The sequence below is a fragment of the Chaetodon auriga genome, chromosome 20 (genome assembly GCF_051107435.1).
Source record: "Chaetodon auriga isolate fChaAug3 chromosome 20, fChaAug3.hap1, whole genome shotgun sequence".
Classification (NCBI taxonomy): Eukaryota; Metazoa; Chordata; class Actinopteri; order Chaetodontiformes; family Chaetodontidae; genus Chaetodon; species Chaetodon auriga.
In genome coordinates this window covers 7,434,139-7,452,157 of record NC_135093.1, presented here as the reverse complement: position 1 = coordinate 7,452,157, position 18,019 = coordinate 7,434,139, and the positions used below count along the sequence as shown (strand labels likewise).

General features: G+C 41.6%; 1 protein-coding gene across 2 annotated transcripts in view; it reads right to left on the bottom strand.

Moving 5' to 3' along the window:
- pax2b (paired box 2b) overlaps positions 1–3,900 on the bottom strand; it is a 30,725-nt gene extending 26,825 nt beyond the window's left edge. The window contains exons 1-3 of one of the 2 annotated variants that reach the window (XM_076759916.1): positions 3,286–3,900; positions 1,460–1,625; positions 652–849 (exon numbers count right to left, since the gene is read on the bottom strand). In XM_076759916.1, coding sequence (XP_076616031.1) covers positions 652–849; positions 1,460–1,625; positions 3,286–3,328 — 407 coding nt within the window. In that variant the 5' untranslated portion in view covers positions 3,329–3,900. The remainder of the gene's footprint in view (positions 1–651; positions 850–1,459; positions 1,626–3,285) is intronic. The other variant, XM_076759917.1, reaches the window with a different exon arrangement.
- Between the last annotated feature and the right edge of the window lie 14,119 nt (positions 3,901–18,019).

The following is an 18,019-nucleotide window of genomic DNA, read 5'->3' as shown; positions in this document are numbered from 1 at the left end:
CAATATTAACCGCAGCACGATGTCAGCTTAACGCAAGGATTTAAATCAGGAGCCTTACTGATAAACAGGAAGTGATTTTTATTATTATTATTTATTATTCATTTATATTTTTAATCTGTGTCATTTTCACGTGATGCAATATTTCACGAATCACGTTCACACCGTTTCTGCAAAACCAAATCTTGCAGAGAGGCCAGTGTTGCTCTGCCTGCGTGCAGCAGCAGCAGCAGCAGCTCCAGCAGCAGCTCCAGCACATTAGATGTGCTAAAGAAAATTGGCCTGCTTTATAGCGCCACGGGATCTGGTCACCGAATATTGATCGGTTTTCATCTCGACAGATTCACTCAGTCCTGGATGTACTGCTGATTGTTGAGGGAGTTTGGTCTGAAAGATTGAATTGCACCTCTGAGACCGCAGGCAGCCTCGGCGCGCCGGCCAGCACAAAGTTGGTCAAACAATATTCTGCTGTGGGTGGTGCGCTTAGCACAGATACGCTGTGATGAATGATTCCCAATTTGCGCTCAGCCGGCCCCTCTTCATTAAAGTGTTTACATCCTCGCAGCCTGTTATTTAACCCAAATAAATTCCCCACAAGAAAAAAAAAACAACCTAGACGTGTATCTATTTTTAGGTTCTATATTCATTCCCTACCTGTTAATGGATGAGACGCTGGGAACGGTGTCGTTGTCGCAGATGCCCTCTGCCAGCAGTCTGTCTCTGATCTCCCACGCAAACATGGTTGGGTTTTGTCTCTTGTAGTCTGCGATTTTTTCCACCACCTTTGGCGTGGCCACTTTAGGTTTAGACCCACCGATCACACCTGGTTTGATGCTGCCAGTCTCGTAGTATCTGCAAAAAAAATACATTTTCCAATGAGGTGATAGCTTGCGATATTGAGGACGCGATTCAGCCGGTTAACTCCCGTCTGATAAGCGTTTAATATCAGTTTATGCGCAATGATACAGCCATTGGTTACGAGCTTTGGAGAGTTATTGTGTCTGAGAACTACTTTCATAGAAGAAATGCTCGAATAGCAAACTTTCCTGCAGCCAAACATCACACTTGTGGGCATTGTGAGCTTATCTGGCGTCTCCAAACATGCATGATGTTTCAAAAGAAATGCAACTTTTCTTAAAAATGTATTAAAACGCAAAAAAAGAAAAAAAAACGCATAACGACTGCATGAATAGACGGCAAAGATGCATTCTGTAAAACACCACACCGACAAAAAAAAAAATAAGAGAAACCCAGCTGAACTCTACAAATCTTCACAAATAGCGTCGATCTATAATTAAAATATCATTAAACCTACTTGTATATTCAAAAGCGAGCTGAGTTCTGCAGGTGCAGCTCTCTCCTCCACCACCACTGCACCTCGCTGCAGACTCAGCCGCCTCCTCGCACCCAGCGCAGCCTACCTGCATGGCTGCGGGGCTTGGCCGCTCACTTTTTCACCCACCTGCCCAGGATCTTGCTGACGCAGCCGTGACTGACCCGCAGCTGCCTGGAGATGTCGCAGGGCCGCACGCCCTGGTGGGCCAGCTCCACTATCCGCTGCCTCACCACGTCCGGGAGGGGTCTGCCGTTCACAAACACCCCGCCGAGCTGGTTCACACCTCCGTGCCCTACGTGGGATACAACAGCAGCACAGACACAACCGTAACATTACATAAAGTCGTACGAGAGGAAGACGCAGGTGAGTGTATTTTTTTGTAAATTATAGTGGAGGTAAAACAGCGTTTATAATATCATAAGTGAAGGTCAGCTCCCTTTACTAGTTTCTATGGAGCAGGTGGATTTACATGCATTAATAATGTTCTGGAGAAGCCTTTAAGGATGCATGAAATACTACATTTCTGTTTTGTTCATATTTTTTAAAACCATCTCATTATTCTTTTTCATTTTATGTCGTTAGAAAGTTGTTTGCTGCCATCACTGAGGCGCCTTCAGTTCTCATGTGCTTTAAATGTTCCACAAATACGGCACAGTGACCAAATCACAATATTTTGCAAGGCATTATTTCAAATAACTAATGGATAAAAGAGGATTTTGGAAATTTTTGGTGCTTTTTAGAGAAAGAAAAGAGTGGAGATTATCACAACACTGCAAGCCAAGTGTCCTGTGATCAATGTGCATCTTTTTATGTATTTGTTATTTTTAAAAATGGAGCAAAAACAGACATTGCAGCTAAAATTTTATCTTATTATTTGTATATTTTGTACCTGCTTGTTAGTCTATTTTATGCCCCTCTTTGTGTTAAAAACAAACTAATCGACCTCTAACTTCAACCAAAGATTAATTACAATGATGTCTTTATAATAGTGTTTTTCAAAATAAAATAAAACGCATCATTGTTTTTCACCTAATTATCCAGCACATATATATATTTTAAAATTTTCGTCTGTCACACTGTTTTTGTGCAGCTCGTACAATTAATACATTCACTCCAACCTACACTGACCCACGAGTGTGTGACCCAGTGTCATGACTGCTGCTTAAAATAATTACAAATATGGATCTATTTGAGTCTCCAGGACTTTTCCCTCGCAGTCCAAACGCACACCTCTTATTTTCTGAGCAGCTCCTCGGCTCGTGTTGGCTATTAAGTTACAAGCTCCCTCATTTTCCCAGCACGCTAATTTTAAATAATTGAGTGAGCTTTGATTACTCATATTACATATTATTTGGTAAAGGAAGAGGTCATCAATTATTCACACACATTCACCAAATTACAAGCAAACCACACTGGATGTGGACTTAAGTTGGACTTGGAGAGCTTGCTGTTATTACAATAATTTGAATAATACATGTGTAACTAATGTGTCCTGACTTATTGGGCCTAAACACACATACACACACACACGCACACGCAGTGCGCGGGAAGCTGGAGGCTGCTACACGTGTAAATTACAGAGTACCTGCCAAAGCATGTTCTTTGTTTACAAGTTTAATTTCTGCGCATCGCGGCACTGTGCACACAAGTATCGCTGCCACTGAATATATTTTTAAGATTTTTAAAGCAGCCCATTGGCTGAAATTTGCGCACAGGTGTGAAACATGAGGGGACGATTTATCCCACTACCAGCCTTCATGTTTCCATGTTTGCCTGCACGTTTATCAGCCTCCAACTGTTTGTGTTCATGCGCCGAGATGCTGTTAGCGCATAAAACTCGCCATGCTCTCTGCTCCGGGCCTTTGTAAGACGCAGAAATGACATCCTTATTATTTTTATCCGCATACATGTAAGAGCTGCAGTGGCTGAGAAACTCGGGTTGTGCTACTTACGGTGCATAGCTGTAAAGGGGTCTGCTTTGCAGTGAATATCCATTGGATAGCAAAGGAAAGAGAGATAATCAACTGAAGTCGCCGTTTCGCCTTCCTATCAAGGATGAAAATGTGGAGAAAAAAAAGGTGGTTCTACTCGATGGAGGGACTTAGTTTGCCCCTCCACCCCCGCTTCAACACCCGATCTGATGGCAACTTCTTCCCCAAAAGTTGCCTTTCTTCTCTTCAACAGTCCGGTCCGGGAGCGGAGGTCTGGCAGGTGCGCAGCATGACCGAAGGATTGTTTCAGGAAGACGACCTGTGCTGGTTTCAGCGCTGCTGTTCAAAGCCTGGAGTGAGCAGAGGTAAATTCTCACAGCGTGCCGGCGAGCACACCGCGGTTCTGTGAGCGGAATGGAGCGGTGAGGTCCAGCGTGCAGGGCCCCGGTATCTCCTCAAATCCTGGCGGCCTTGATTCACGCGTCAAAACCGGCGGAGAAGCACGCACGCACACATCGGGCTTCTCTTGTGCGCTGGATGCGTTAGGCTGGATCTTTAGGCTGGGAATGAAGCCTCTCTCCGTGTCTGTGGTTCTAAAAGCTGCAACCCTCCCCTCCTCTCCCTCCCTCCCCCCTCTCCTCCCCTCTGCAGACCCCCCTTTTGCTTATATGGATGACTTGTCAGACAAAGGCAATAGATGCCAACACTTTGTGATTCGCCAACGTAAAAAACCGGGGGTCCAAATGAGGAGGTCTCTGGGTCTGACACACCGGCAGGAAGGGGAGGGAGATAACTAAAGGATGGATTCGGAGTTGCAAATTTCAGTTTATTAGACATTATAACAGCTGTGAATTATATGCTCGCTCACTGGAAGTTTTGAATCAATGAAATAGAGATTGTTTTTTTTACAATTTGTCCTTCTTTCTGGTCTTATTTTTACCCTTTATTACACGGACTATCAGCCTGTCTCTGGGAATATACAGGATATCTCTGTGTGCACAGGTCCAGGTCTCCTCACAACCCGGATTTAGCTTGATCCTCGTTTGAATTAGATCTTTTTATCTCAGGTTTGTTTTTTTTGTTTTGTTTTGGTTTTTTTTGCACATCTGTCTTTAAGTCCGCTCTGGAACCCAAGTAGGCCTAAAATCGTTTGTTTTCAGCCGTTTTTCTTGCTTTATTTATTTATTTATTTATGTTAAGAAAATGTCACAGTTGGCGGCCAAGATATGTAAAACCATGATGCACTGACCTTTTTACATGCAGCTGATGATTGCACTGGTCCAAACTGGGAACACTGGTGGTTTCAAAGTGGACTTGAAGCTGATCTGCACGCAGCAGTGCCGCATAGCTTCTGTAGATGGCGCTGTATAGTTTCTCAAATTTAAAGGCGCTGTCAAAGAAGTCGAAAAAAGTGAAACTTGGGGTGCACTTGAGCGCCTGTGGTTAACCTGATAAGTAAGAATATTCTTCTGGAACAATTATCCATGACCGTAGATCCACGTGAGCTGTTGCAAAGCATCAAACAGCAGATAAGCTTTGCACCTGCAGTATAAAGTCATCTGAATGGGAAATTAAACAAAACAATGCATTAAAGTCAACGTGCAACATTTTGAATTCTTTAAATATAACTTGTTTTTAAAATCTTGAGGATTTGAAACCTTTCAAATAATAATTAAAAAAAGCTTTCTAATTTCTAATTTCTAAAGGATACACTGTAGAATTAATATGTATAATTAATAATACATTTAATTTGTGGAGCACTTTTCATGAGTTTAAGTTGCGAGGTGTTTTAAAGGAGAAAAATAAATTTAATTAAAGCAAAGGCAAATTTAAAAAAAAAAGAATAAAATCAATAAAAATACATTAAAAATACAATAAACTATATAAACATGAATAAATTAAAAGATTAAGTCAATCAAATCTTAATGGTTTCATAATTTTATAATTAGAATAAGAATAACAAGAAGAAGAATCCAATTTCAAAATAAAATGCATCATTTCACGTGACGTCCTGATTTTCCTTGTTTTTTGTATACACGCGCTCTCCACATATTTGGCCACCTACATATTTGGGTGGGTGGGTGGGTCTGGGGGGCACCTCTTAGGGGCAGACGGCCACAGCTCGCGCTCTGCCTCCTGGTCAGGTTAGGGGATGATTTCTCTTTTTGTTACTGTTTTTGGAGTGAGCTTCTGGTACAATATGTAGCACTATAGGCTGTAATTTCACACCCGGCTGCACATTTCCCTTAAAGCTACATTCTTTTTTTCTCCCCTCCTCCCCCCTCTATAAGACCCCCACCAACACCATCATCACCCCCTCCCTCAGTTTTCTCTCCCTCTCATGCCCTCCTGCTCCCCACAATTTGATCTCCGCGCTGCAGAAATTAAGCAGGAAAATGCTGAAGTCGTTGATTTGGACGCGTCTCCAAACGAATGCAGCGTTTCTCACGTGTTTACTTTGTTTGGCTTGTGTTTGGACAGCACGTGCGCTGTGGCGTGTTTGGCTGTGGTCAGATGGGCCCTATAACCCCTCGCTTTTTAGGAAGGCGGCCTCTCTTTTTCAGCTGCTACAACACGAGGTCAGAGAGCTCCCAAAAGCCATTTAAACAACACAAAGACTGAATCAATTATCGCCCTTTTTCCCCTTTTTTTTGTAGTTTTACCTTTAAGAATTCAGCCTCAAAACTTCTGATCATCTCAACACTGAAGCCAGAAAATAATCCCGAATTCTCACTTAAATTTGAAGCAAATTTAAACACAATTTCCTGACTCACTTCCACTCTGACGCACAGCTGCAGTATTTAAGACGACGCCGCTGCATGTCAAGAGTTTGGAAAATGTTTTTGGAGCCCGGGTGCACCCATTAGGAGAGGTGTAATGTATTGACAGAGAGCAATTTATCTTTTGCCCCGCTTCCTAATGGCCTGTACAGGAGGAGAAGAGGAGAGGTGGCATGGAGGAGGAGGAGGAGGAGGAGGAGGAGGAGGGTTGGAAAAAAGCAGCACCGAGGGTCCAGCAGCTCCACCCGCCGAACACCAGCTCACACTTGCGGGGAACTGTGGGGAGGATGATGGAGGCGTCTGGGTGGTGGTAGAGAACTTTTTTTATGTATATATTTCTAGAGGTGGGTGAGGTGTCATTGATGTGTTTTTTTTTTTCTTCTCCTCCTCTCGTGCACTCTGCCGGTTGTCTCGCGTTATTCCAACGTCACCAATCGATCCGAGTTTCCCTGCAGAGGGGAGCTGACACCACTGGTTGTAAGTTGAATATTAATCCTTTTGGATTTAAGGGAGGGAGGGGTGGGTCTGTCAGGAGATTTATGGTGATCTGGATGAATTTGTGTCTGATTTTGGACTATTTGCACCTTCTGTTAATCTGAGAATAATGCCAAGAAGCGCGTGGAGTGTAACATTTTATGCATGCTTAAATAAATAACACATAATAGTCTTTCCAAGCTCATTTTTGACTGAATTTGTCAGAAAATATACATTAAACCCATTTTCTCTGAAACGATGAGTGGTATTTCTGATCATTTGATACCTGAATAAACAGGAGGAGATTTGAGGGGCTCAGCTTCAGCCCCTCCACCTGCACATAATGGTGTAACACTCACAGAAATATGTCTCCACACTGTACTGTACATTGGATTTCCTCTCTGCGTCCTGCGCTCCAGCAGCGAGGCTTCTCCACTCCGGGCTACAAATCTTGCTGGCATGAACAGATGGAGCATCAATTTGATTCCATCCTCGACACCGTGAAAGATTGATTTTGCACTTGCTTTTAATTTTGCCCATAATTAATTGGATCATTACAACTGTTTTCCATTGATCCCCTCCCGTTTAGATGTAAAATTAGAATGTGATCTATGTTTCTTATCATTAGTTGTTTATTTATTTATTTGTCTGTCTGTTCTGTGGAGGATCATCCTACAGCAATCTGAATGTCGCCAGTCCTTTGAGCCTCTGAGTTATGAACTCATTATGTGGCCTGTGATGAAACACACACACACTGCGCAACCTCAGCATCTTTTAACGAAAAATCGCTCAAAATATTTCTAGAATTTTCTGATAATTTTGTGTATATGATAATCCCATAATATCTCAAATAACGTCCCTGTAATTTCCCAGAAACACGTGCTCTGTAATTCTGATTTTAAATGGACTTTATTGTAATCAATCTTTAATTTGTCAGCAGTTGTCAGGCTGCATCTCCTCTTAAAGCACCTTAACATCTGCTTTTAATCATTTTATGCGTATTATTCTGTAAATAAATAGAATAACATGACACTATGGTTCAGGTGACAGGCAGGATTGTGAGAAATTGACATTAACATTACATTCTTTTTAGGATTTTTTTAATTAACTGAATTGTTGTTTTTGTTTTTAGAATAAAAGTAAAAGTTGAAGAAAAAAACGTCTTAAAGGGCGAATTCAAACATTATAAAATGCAGCAAAGTCGCTTCTTGTTGTTTCTGTCGGTGCTTTTCTATTGTAGATCGATGCCACTCTTCGGGATGTATTTAACGCCAAATATGTCAGTTTAATGCAGCCGATTTAACCGTTTACTGTCTTTGATGGGAAATCATCAAAAATTAAGAATAGGTGTAAAAGTCAATGCGGAAGTTTACAGCAGTCAGGGTCGTATTTCAGGTGATAAAACAGGTGAAGGACTTCGAGCTGCTCTCACTGTAAAAAAAAAAAAAAAAAAAAAAAAAAATCCACACGTTACCTGCATCCACCTTGGTGTTAACTCCAATTAAATTCTTCTATCTGCAGTGACTTCAGGTTCAGCTGATGATATCACACACACACACACACACACACACACGCACACAACAAACACGCACACGCGCAGTTCCAGTGATTTTGTATTGTATTAAAGATCCAAATGCAAGTGAGATCAGGTTACATTACTTTGATTAGAAAACACTTTGTTAAATTACTTTTCATACCCTGAGCACAAAAGCAGTCAGACAGTTGTGAGCTTTTCCATGCCTCAGGTACAGCAAATCATTAAGAAAAATTAACATCTCATTTGCATTTAAACATGAAAGTAGCACCAAATTATAAAAAAATATTATTATGATCAATATTATCATTATTATGAGCTTTAAAACCCTGCTAACTTCAGCATCTTAGTTCTTTTTTCATACACACAGAGAAAAAAAAAATCAAAATTTCCATAAACATTCCCAATATTTCTGACACATCTTTCCATCTCCTGTGCATTAACACACTAAGTTGGGGGATAAAGTGCCAAAGACTTAAAATACACTCTGGCTCCTCATTCATTATGCAGATTTACAAGTAATTGTTAAATATGCCCTGCAGTGCTGGATTAAAAATAGGTCTGTATCTTGTCATTTTCAAAAGTATTCTCCGTGTTGCATTTATTGTACTGGGAACAAGAGCTAAATCCCTTCTCTTCCCCATCAAACTTTCCACATGAATAGTTAAATGTGTGCCCCTCTGGTTGGAACTTAACGAAGAGTGGAGAGGCTTTACGGGAAAATTGTAAGGGCATTGGAATATTCTGGATGACTGCGAGACAAAAGCACAAAGATTTCAACATTTAGCTCGACTTGGTCTGCAGGAGTTCGACTGTAGATGTCTGACTGTAACACTTCCACAGTTTCTCTGTTTGTTATTTTACACAAACTGGTCGCTAAGACGAAAAATCCTCCTTGTCATCTCCGCCTTCACCACCAGAGAAGCCTCTCTGCCAGTGGATAAAGGCGGCACACGGCAGCCAGTCCTCCCATCAGGCCCTGGGTTCATCACTGTGGGAGAAGCTGATCCCACGTCTGGATCCTTCAGTGGATCTGTGTGTGTGTGCAGCGGAGATCAGCCTGAGGCGGCTTGGAGGTGTCCCGCCAGCTGCCTCTGTCCCAACCAGACAGCCAACAGCTTCAAATCACATGTCAGCAATATGGGAAACAGAGCGTCTGTCCGCTGGGCTGCTGACATGTGTTAGCCTATGGCATGTGAATGCATAATGTAGCAGTCACCTCCTGGTGGCAGGCTTTGACCTCACAAATGTTTTGTTTTGTTTTTTTTTTGAAAATTTCTTTAACTTTCCCTCTTTGTCTTGATGTTCTCCCTCCTTTGTCTTTGCTAGTTGTCTTCTAGTAACGATGATGTGATAATATGTCAGCTGCACAGTGTGATTTGCTGATTAGTTTGTGTGTCTGGGTGTGTGTGTGTGTGTGTGTGTGTGTGTGTGTGTGAGAGAGAGAGAGGGGCTGTGTATACACATATATTCCTCTCCCCAGAAATCTACGGATGAGCAGCTCCCACATAAGCTCCTGATCACTTCTGTAAATGCTTCCTGTCACCTTCAGTGGTGTAATGATCATGAAAATTGTGACCTTGATCTATGGAAAGCCATAATGTGACTGAATGGCCTCCTCCCACATACTTTCTCACCGGCTCCGAGCTCGCTGGTACGCTAAAGGACGGCTGCAAGGAAGATTGTTTAGTGGTAATAAAAAGCCAGTAGTTTGGCTTGTAATGGTTCAGGCATTCCTCCTCTTCACAGCCATTTGGCTAAATCTTCAGCGATGGAGGCCTGTGTGAATGTAGATGAGAATCTGGGAGATGTTGTCCTCAGGCACCGGGGAGATTTTATTGTCTGGTGGTCCAACATGATAAAGCACATATCTGTGTTTAGGGGATAGAAGAGTGCAACATTGATGTTATGTCCTGTGCTTATCATTTAGAGTTTTAAAAAAATCCCTCCGTCGTCATGATGCTATCGTGCACATATCGGCGTTGGAAGTTGTCAGATGCTGGTTTATTATCATTGTTTACTGAAAGAGGAGAGCTGTAATCTGTGGCTATGACCATAAAACTGCATACGTTCATGGCGTCAGTCACATTAGACACAAAGCTGGAGTTTGTTTTCTAAAGTGCACCGTTTTGTGCTTTAAATAAAGTGTCTGTTTATGTGAATTTTAATGTGTGTGACAGTCTGATATATTTGGCACAAGAGCAACTTTTTCCAATGTTTGTTTTGCTCCAAGTGAAGACAGGGGAAACAAAAAAAAAACAACAACAAAAAAAAAATCAATCTCTGGCATGATGTTGCTTGAATTCTCATTTAGTCTGGAAAATCTGGTTTGCGCAACATTGTTTATGATCACACCCTTGCCAGCTTTTCATATTTAAACGAGCAAAGGTTTAATTACCAAATGATGACAGTGTCATATGGTGCCATGATGGCACAGGGTGTCTAATGAATGCAGAGGAGCGAGGGATGCGTACGCGACACTGAGTGACAGTGGGATGCACAGATCAAAACAGAAAAAAATAGGGGGAGAGACAGTAAAACATCTGTAATTTGCAATTCACTAATGTTCAATGGTTGCTCATGGATTAAGAATTTTAAACTATTGTCTGCCAGATGGAAGAGAAGAGGGAGGGAGGGATTGCAGAGGAGGAGGGGGCTTCTAAGCAGCATATTTACATCTGTATATCAACCCTGGATTTAGTAATCAGACAGAGGAAAAACCAACTGCCTCCAAAAACACTCTCAGGGCGTCGCATCTATTACCTGTTTTCCAGCAGCACAGACATTACAGAACGATTCTCCCCATTTGTTTTTGTTTTTTGTTTTTTTTCTGAGGCGTATTTAAATTTGCCGGGACAGCTTGTAGATTGTGGGGAGTTTTGTGCACGACTTGCTCGATCTATCTCGATATAATCACGAGACAGTTTGGAGTGCCGGACTCGGATCTGCTCACACATCAGAGTTAATTTCAGCGGGATGTTGATGTGCTCTGAAATATTGCACTGAAGTAATATCAGTTAGTGGGCCGCCAAAGGATGTACATGCTTAACCAGGCATGAAACCTTGCTGAATTACACCGTATTTATACTTATCTCAGATCAGCGCATTTGTCATTAAAATCTGGTCTGGTTGCCTGTCTGTTTTATGGATCTGTTTAATGATGCACTGTGTAATAGTGTTACAATGTATAGCCGAGCTATTGGCACATTTCACTCAGCGGCGTCAATAAATAACCACAGCAACCTTCAACTTTCAGCTCAACTCAGAGGCTTCCTGTATCCCACAATCCTTGTGGTTTTTGTTGAGTGTGTTTCCCTTCAGCCTGTGGACAACTTTGTGTTTGCAAGTTTTAGCAACTCATGCACAGTATGCTTCACTAAGAGTGGCAGAAGTACTCAAAGTAGAAATACTGTGTTGTAAATAATCTCCATTACAAGTAAAAATTCATACAAGCACTCTACCTACCAGTGCAAAGTGAACAAAGGGTATGAAAAAATACTCATCATGCAGAATCGTCTCATTCACACTGTCACATTACTATGTGTATTATATCATTGTTTTATTACTACTGATCTCCTGAAGTCAATGCAGCTGGAGTATTTGTCTCTTACATAAATGCAGACATAATTGAGTAGAAGTATAAAGTAGCGTAACGTGGAAATACTACAGTACTTGAGTAAATCTACTTCGTAGAGCTGAGGATCATTTTCCAAACCATGGCTGTAGACCTGCTTTCCAGGCAGCCATTGATTTCCATTGATTTCCAAATAGTGTGCAAATCATTCAGTAGGATTTTTGAGTCCTCCACTGAATTAGATTTGACTTGACAGCGTTCAGGGTGATGAATTACACAACGCAACAAAGTTTCAAGAGTCTAATTGATTTTCATGCCATAAGGAAATGAATGGAAACCAATGGCTGTCTGTAGCAGGGGGTCCCAGCCTGAGGGTCAGGACCATTCAAGAGGTCACAACAGGAGTCTGCGTGGTCACGACAAGCAGGCCTATTTTTTCAACTTTCTTCTAATCTTTGCATTTTTCTTGTGAATTTCTGAATAATTTTACCTCAAAAAAGTTTGGAGCCACCAGCTTATAGGTCACATTAAAAAATCTGAATCACACCATCATTATATTTATCTCAGATCTGCACGTTTGCCATTAAGAGGGTGTGAAATAGAGCGCTGCGGTAGCCATGTTGACTAAGACGCATACCATGCAATGATATGGTTTGATTCCGCACAGGGACACGTGTTGCAATTCATCTCATTCTCTCACCTGTCTCCACTGCCCTCTATCAATCAATGAAGGTTAAATTGCCAAAAAAACAATGAAGAAAAGAGCATAGTTTATCAAATACTAGTAAAGTAAACTACTCATAATTGGAAGTACAATCACTGTCGCCGGTCAGTCCTTTAATGCTGGATTCACCTGAGAGAAGTGGACTGTGGAGAGCTCACCCTTTCATTAGTAATGAAGTGCTGTGCTCATGCTGTGACGCAATGACTTTACGCCGGCCATCCATCCTCTGACACTGAGAGCTCCTCCCACTGGATGACAAACCAGGAAACAGCATATCATCTATTCACACAGATACACGTGCTCTAAATATTTAAATACGTGTGCCAAAACTGCATTTTCACTCATGTAGTTTTTTTTTCTCTCATAGTGAAATTGTCTTTGTTTAGACACGCTGTTTTAAAGAAAAGAGCTGACTCCCTGCTTTCGGCGCATGCTGGACGTACACTGAGGCAGACACATGTTGTAGCAGTTGTTGCCGGCGATATATCCGGGCCCTCTGACTGTACCGCTCTCCCATGGCTCTCTCCCCAGGACTGTGAAAACATCTGTCACGGCGGCTGCCATTTTCCTCTGTGGTCAGAGCGTCAGGTGAAGGTGCTGCCTGCTAGCCTCATGACATGGCACACATGGGTACCTCCAACAACAGTGCTCATTAACAGGCAAATGGAGCAGGAGCCCCAGCAAATTGAGCAGCGTTTCGCCAGGATCGGCCCTGCCAGATTGTTCAGATAGCCAAAGTGACATCACCAAGTGCCAGCCCCCTTTGCCCCCACCCCCCTCCAAAAAAATTAACATCCCTAATCATCTGCCAGGCTAAACATTATTCTTCATGATTCAGATCAGCCATGCTTGCCCTCCACTCACAGAGTATCTCTCCTCTCTCTGGGCCAAAAGCAGCCAGCCTTGGACTGATTGCTCAGCCTTTTGTGCCCTTCGTTTGCGAGAATGGCAAATCGATTCGAAAATCATCACCCATGAGCCGCTATCATGCAGAGCTGGGCGCGTGAGTGTTGCAGATATGAAATGGAAATCAGGAAAACAGAAAAGTGAGGCCCTGTTTTTGTAATAAGTGTCACTGAGAAATAAACTCACAAATCTGCTTTTTTTTTTTTTTTTTGCATAAAAATATTACATGATTGAATCTGTGATTGCATCTTTAACACAGGCCTAAACAAAAGGGTCACCCGCCACCAGAATTCATAAGACAGGATGAAAACAAGATATTGCTCTTAAATTGGGGCCTGACATTACATCACAAATGAATTAGCATCGTAATTTGTAAGTTAATAATTTTTTCTGATGCTTTTAAATGTTTGTTTGTGTGTTGTTTGTATGTTTGTGCAACATATATAAAATGTTATATTTTTATCATTAGGACAAACTTTTCAATTACTGTGTATGAACTGAACCTTAATGTATATGATCAAAAAACTGAAGGATTAGGCCTTATAATTTGATTTTTGATAATTTAATGGTATGCATTCACTTCCTCAATGCTTTACTCTTATGTGTATTTGTATTTTTCATATATTCTCATGTAATGTATTATACTAGAAAACTGGAGAAATATGTATTTCGCAGGATTTTGCCAATATTGACATCTAAGAAGGAGCTCTATGCATTTCCTGTGGTCCAGTCTTGCTGTATTAGCTGTGCTCAGAATGAAAATAAACAAGTCTTGCATCTCCTTTGTGAGGACTGCTCTGCACTTTCCCATCCTAACCAGAGACAAAAAACCCCAAATTTGACCCTAAAAATGGGAACCACAAGCAGAAAGATCAGCACGAGGACGAGAAAGGAAGCTTGGCATATCTAATTAATTACTGCATATTAGAATGTTTGTTTACAGAAATGAAGTGCTACAAGAGGTCTGATGTTAATTAATTTAAGGTGTACTTACCCCCCTCACTCCCCACAATGTGTTGATGACTGGTACTTTCATGGCAGGTAAACCTATGTCTCATTGGATTTCCATCAATGGCTCTGAGGTGTGTATGGAGCAGAGGCTTGCCACACAGATTAGGGAGAGTGTTAACATGATTGCTGATTAATAACGCCAATTAGAATACACAGCAAAGCAACGAGAAGAGCAGATCAGGGTGATTGTGACAAGAGCAAGCAAGACTGTCTGAAGTGTGCTGACTGAGGAACCACAACATACACAAACCGGCTGGGCCGCAGCTTTCATGTCACGCTTTTAATGTCCAAAGGTTGAAGGAAGACAAATGTGAGAAGTGCTAACGGCTCCACAGAGGAGCCGCCGATCACCCAACACAGTTATCCGTCCTCCAGCTGTATTTTTAGATTTTGCAGAGCACTGAAAAGGAGTGAGAAGTGCTTATCCATGTGTCCTGTTGACTTTTTTTGTTGCCACTTTATCAGTGTGTCTGAGAGTAAAGCGCAGGGCTGTACACACAGTATAACCAGAGTCTCAGGAGGTCTCTCTCTGGACAATGATGTATTTAAGCCCCTCCAGAGGTCAGATGGACTCTGTCCAGAACATCACCTGCAATCAATAGTGTTGGTAAACCAGGCACAACTGAGCAGACATGGAGGGTCCTCTTCTAAACACACTGTGAGGGAACCGCATGGGCCATTGCACTGCTAAAACTGTGAGAAGAATGGCTTGACGCGCTGCTAGTTAAGCACCGGCGACTGAGGGAGGACTTACTTATGTGTTGGGCTCCAGTGGCGGACTCACACTGTTGTGACATTTTCCAAAAAATGTACTGATCCCACCACAATAAATACATAAATAATGTAAAGAGTCATATCAAGGTTAAGGCTTTTTTATTCATATCCAAGGGTTGTGTTGGCAGGAGAAGAAGACAAATGACAACATAACAGATCCGCCCTCTTCCCCACAACATGTACATGCATGCATGCATTTACATTTAATACAGTGCAGTAGCTTCTGATACCAAAGCTTTCCTTTATTCATTGTTTTAAAGACGAAAATGGGTGGAAAATGGGTGCAAGCTTTCTACCCCAATTTCCAATTTTTCTATATTAGGTATTCTAATTGTTCAAAGCCTGGCTTCCAAAACAGAGCACAAGTAGAAAATGCAGGATAAATTTGACATTTTACTGATAAAAACAAGGTCAAAAAGAGAAAGAAAAACACTATGATGATACTGTTTTTCAATAGAGAAAACATTAATTCCAAATATCAGACTTTCTGCATGCAGAATGAGCCAAATGAAATAAATAAAAGACTGTAAAAACAGAGGCAATAGATCACATCCTCCTAAGTGACTGGATAACAACATGAAGTGAAAAATGAACAAAAGGAAAAACTGAAATGTCATCGCTGTCTTAAAACTAAGCCTGAAGACAGAAAGTTAAGCGCAGAGGAATAAAAAAGTTCTCAAGGGTAAATCATCTACTTTGCAAAGATTCTCAGTAAGAATCAACAATAATTTCCACTGCTGGGGAGTTAAATTCAGGTTTGAAGCTGATTTCACATTTTGTATTTGTGCATGTGTTTTTGGTATTTGGCATCCTTATTTAATCTTTTTAGATCATTTTGTTCATCCAGATGAATCCCAAGCAATGAATAAGATGATATCATCCTGTTAAAGCTCTGAAAAGACACATTGATGCCAAAACATCAGCTTATGGAATAAAGTCTGTTCTGCATAACTGTCAATCTAAAATGCTTCATATTCAAGTCAATGCAGTCAATATGTTTAAATTACTGTGTTGTTTTTTCTCTTATGTTCAGCTCCAAAAAAGACTCACTAAGCTCACAATGATGGCATCTCCTGTACATTATTTCTGCACATCTCAGTGTCTTTTATAGCTCCGTTTTCTCAGGGTTTTCGCTTGAGTGACAAATCTGACTTCCAGGTGCGCAGATCTTTATCCTGAGCAAGGCTTTCAGTAAGTGGGCCGGATTCAATCATGTGTCTGCGAACTTCAGCCCCAAAAACAATGAATGCAGAGGCACCGAGTGTCAACTGCAAGTGGGTTTTGAAGAATTGGCATAGTCATTTAGGCAGCACCTCACATCCTTCACAAACAAATGAAGCCCCCAGCGCTTCAAAGTGAGATTGATCTCCTTTTGAGACTCGGCACAGAACACTGGGATTCTGAATATTGAGAAAGGTGCCTCTCTCCGTGGAAACCCAGTATAAGCCCGCCCTTCCCCCCATCCCATCCTCCACTGGAGTGATGTAGAAAAAGGGACCCGGTGGAGTTTTCAACTTCATCAATATTCACTCATTCATCGTGAATCCTGGCAGCAAATTCTCGACTGTATTACTGGATGGATGTTCTCCTTTGTCACTGTGAGGAGTGTCTGAAATGGAATTTTAAATTAGAATAGAACAATTCCCAATTTTTATGGGCCCCGGTCACAGCCATATATATCACTTAATGATGGAAAACTTTTCAATTTTCCCTTGTAGGTCTTTGGCACAATCCAGCCATTAAATAGGTCAGGGATGAATGTGCATAGTTTACTCTCAATTCTATAAAAGAGATGGGAAATCCTGTTGATAAAACAGCTTATTTGAAAAAGCGTAATCAATAAGAAAAAGGGATTACCTCAATGAATTTCACCTGCCTGCCTGCTTTATTGTGCTCCTTTTATCGAAAGAAAATTTCACTTTGAATGAAAAACGTTATCGACTCTGTGATGAAACAAAAAGCAGCTGTTGATAAAGATGTTTCCAGCAGGTTTAAAAGTCAGTGAACCCAGTGATCATAGCTGGTCACCCACGCTCTCAATGACCCATGGCAGCATGGGTCACAACATCTGCAAAAGCCTGTGACAGACAAGCAGTGAAACTCTTTTCATGGTGCGCCGTCAATATGTGTTGAAATTTGGTTATTGCATGATTAGCATGACAAACTGCCTGCAGTGTAATTAGATTAGTGTTCATACGTATCAGTGAGAAAATGAGGGGCCTCTCTCTGTTTTTGTCAGCATCCAAAAATGACTTTCTGAAGATGTAGGAAGAAATTTTTAGCTGGATAGGAAAATATGACAAGCCGGTGACATGTTGGCTGTTTATGTTGTTATCTTGAACATACATAAAAGAGAGCTAACACTATCTCAGCAATAATAAGAATGTTTTAAAATAACATCTATAAAGTGTTTAGTATTTCTTAATTATTCCTCGGTGTAACACAAACCCTTCCAATCCTGATTAAATGTTCTTTTAATCACTCAGCTTGAAACCTGAATTAATTACAAATCTGCTACAAAAACTGTATTTTGTCATAAAAATGTTAATTACCAGGGGGTACTGACCTCCCTTTTGGCGTTGTGTATCCCCAGCTGAGGACAGGGCGTTTGTCCACTGTCGCCACTTAATGACGGTAATATTAAACACTCACAGAATGTTGTCGCGCTTTTGTCTTCATTCATATCAAAATGAAGTTCTTGGAGGCCCACATTTATCAATCACGGCAGGGCTCCAGCTGTTCGCGAGTCTTTGGCCTGGCTTCAACAGCCGGGCTTACAAATTGTCTCTGAATAGCGTCGAGCAAGGCCCCTTCAACCCCCTTTTGTCACTGTCTCCTGACAAATGCTCCTCGGCTGCCTCTCCCAGACACATGCCTCCTTCCTACCTTCTGCTCTCTGCTATCAGATGGCCTGCTTTGCATTCTCGCATGGCTCACTATGAGCTGCTTTATCTCCACGGCTGCTGGAAGCCCAGCAC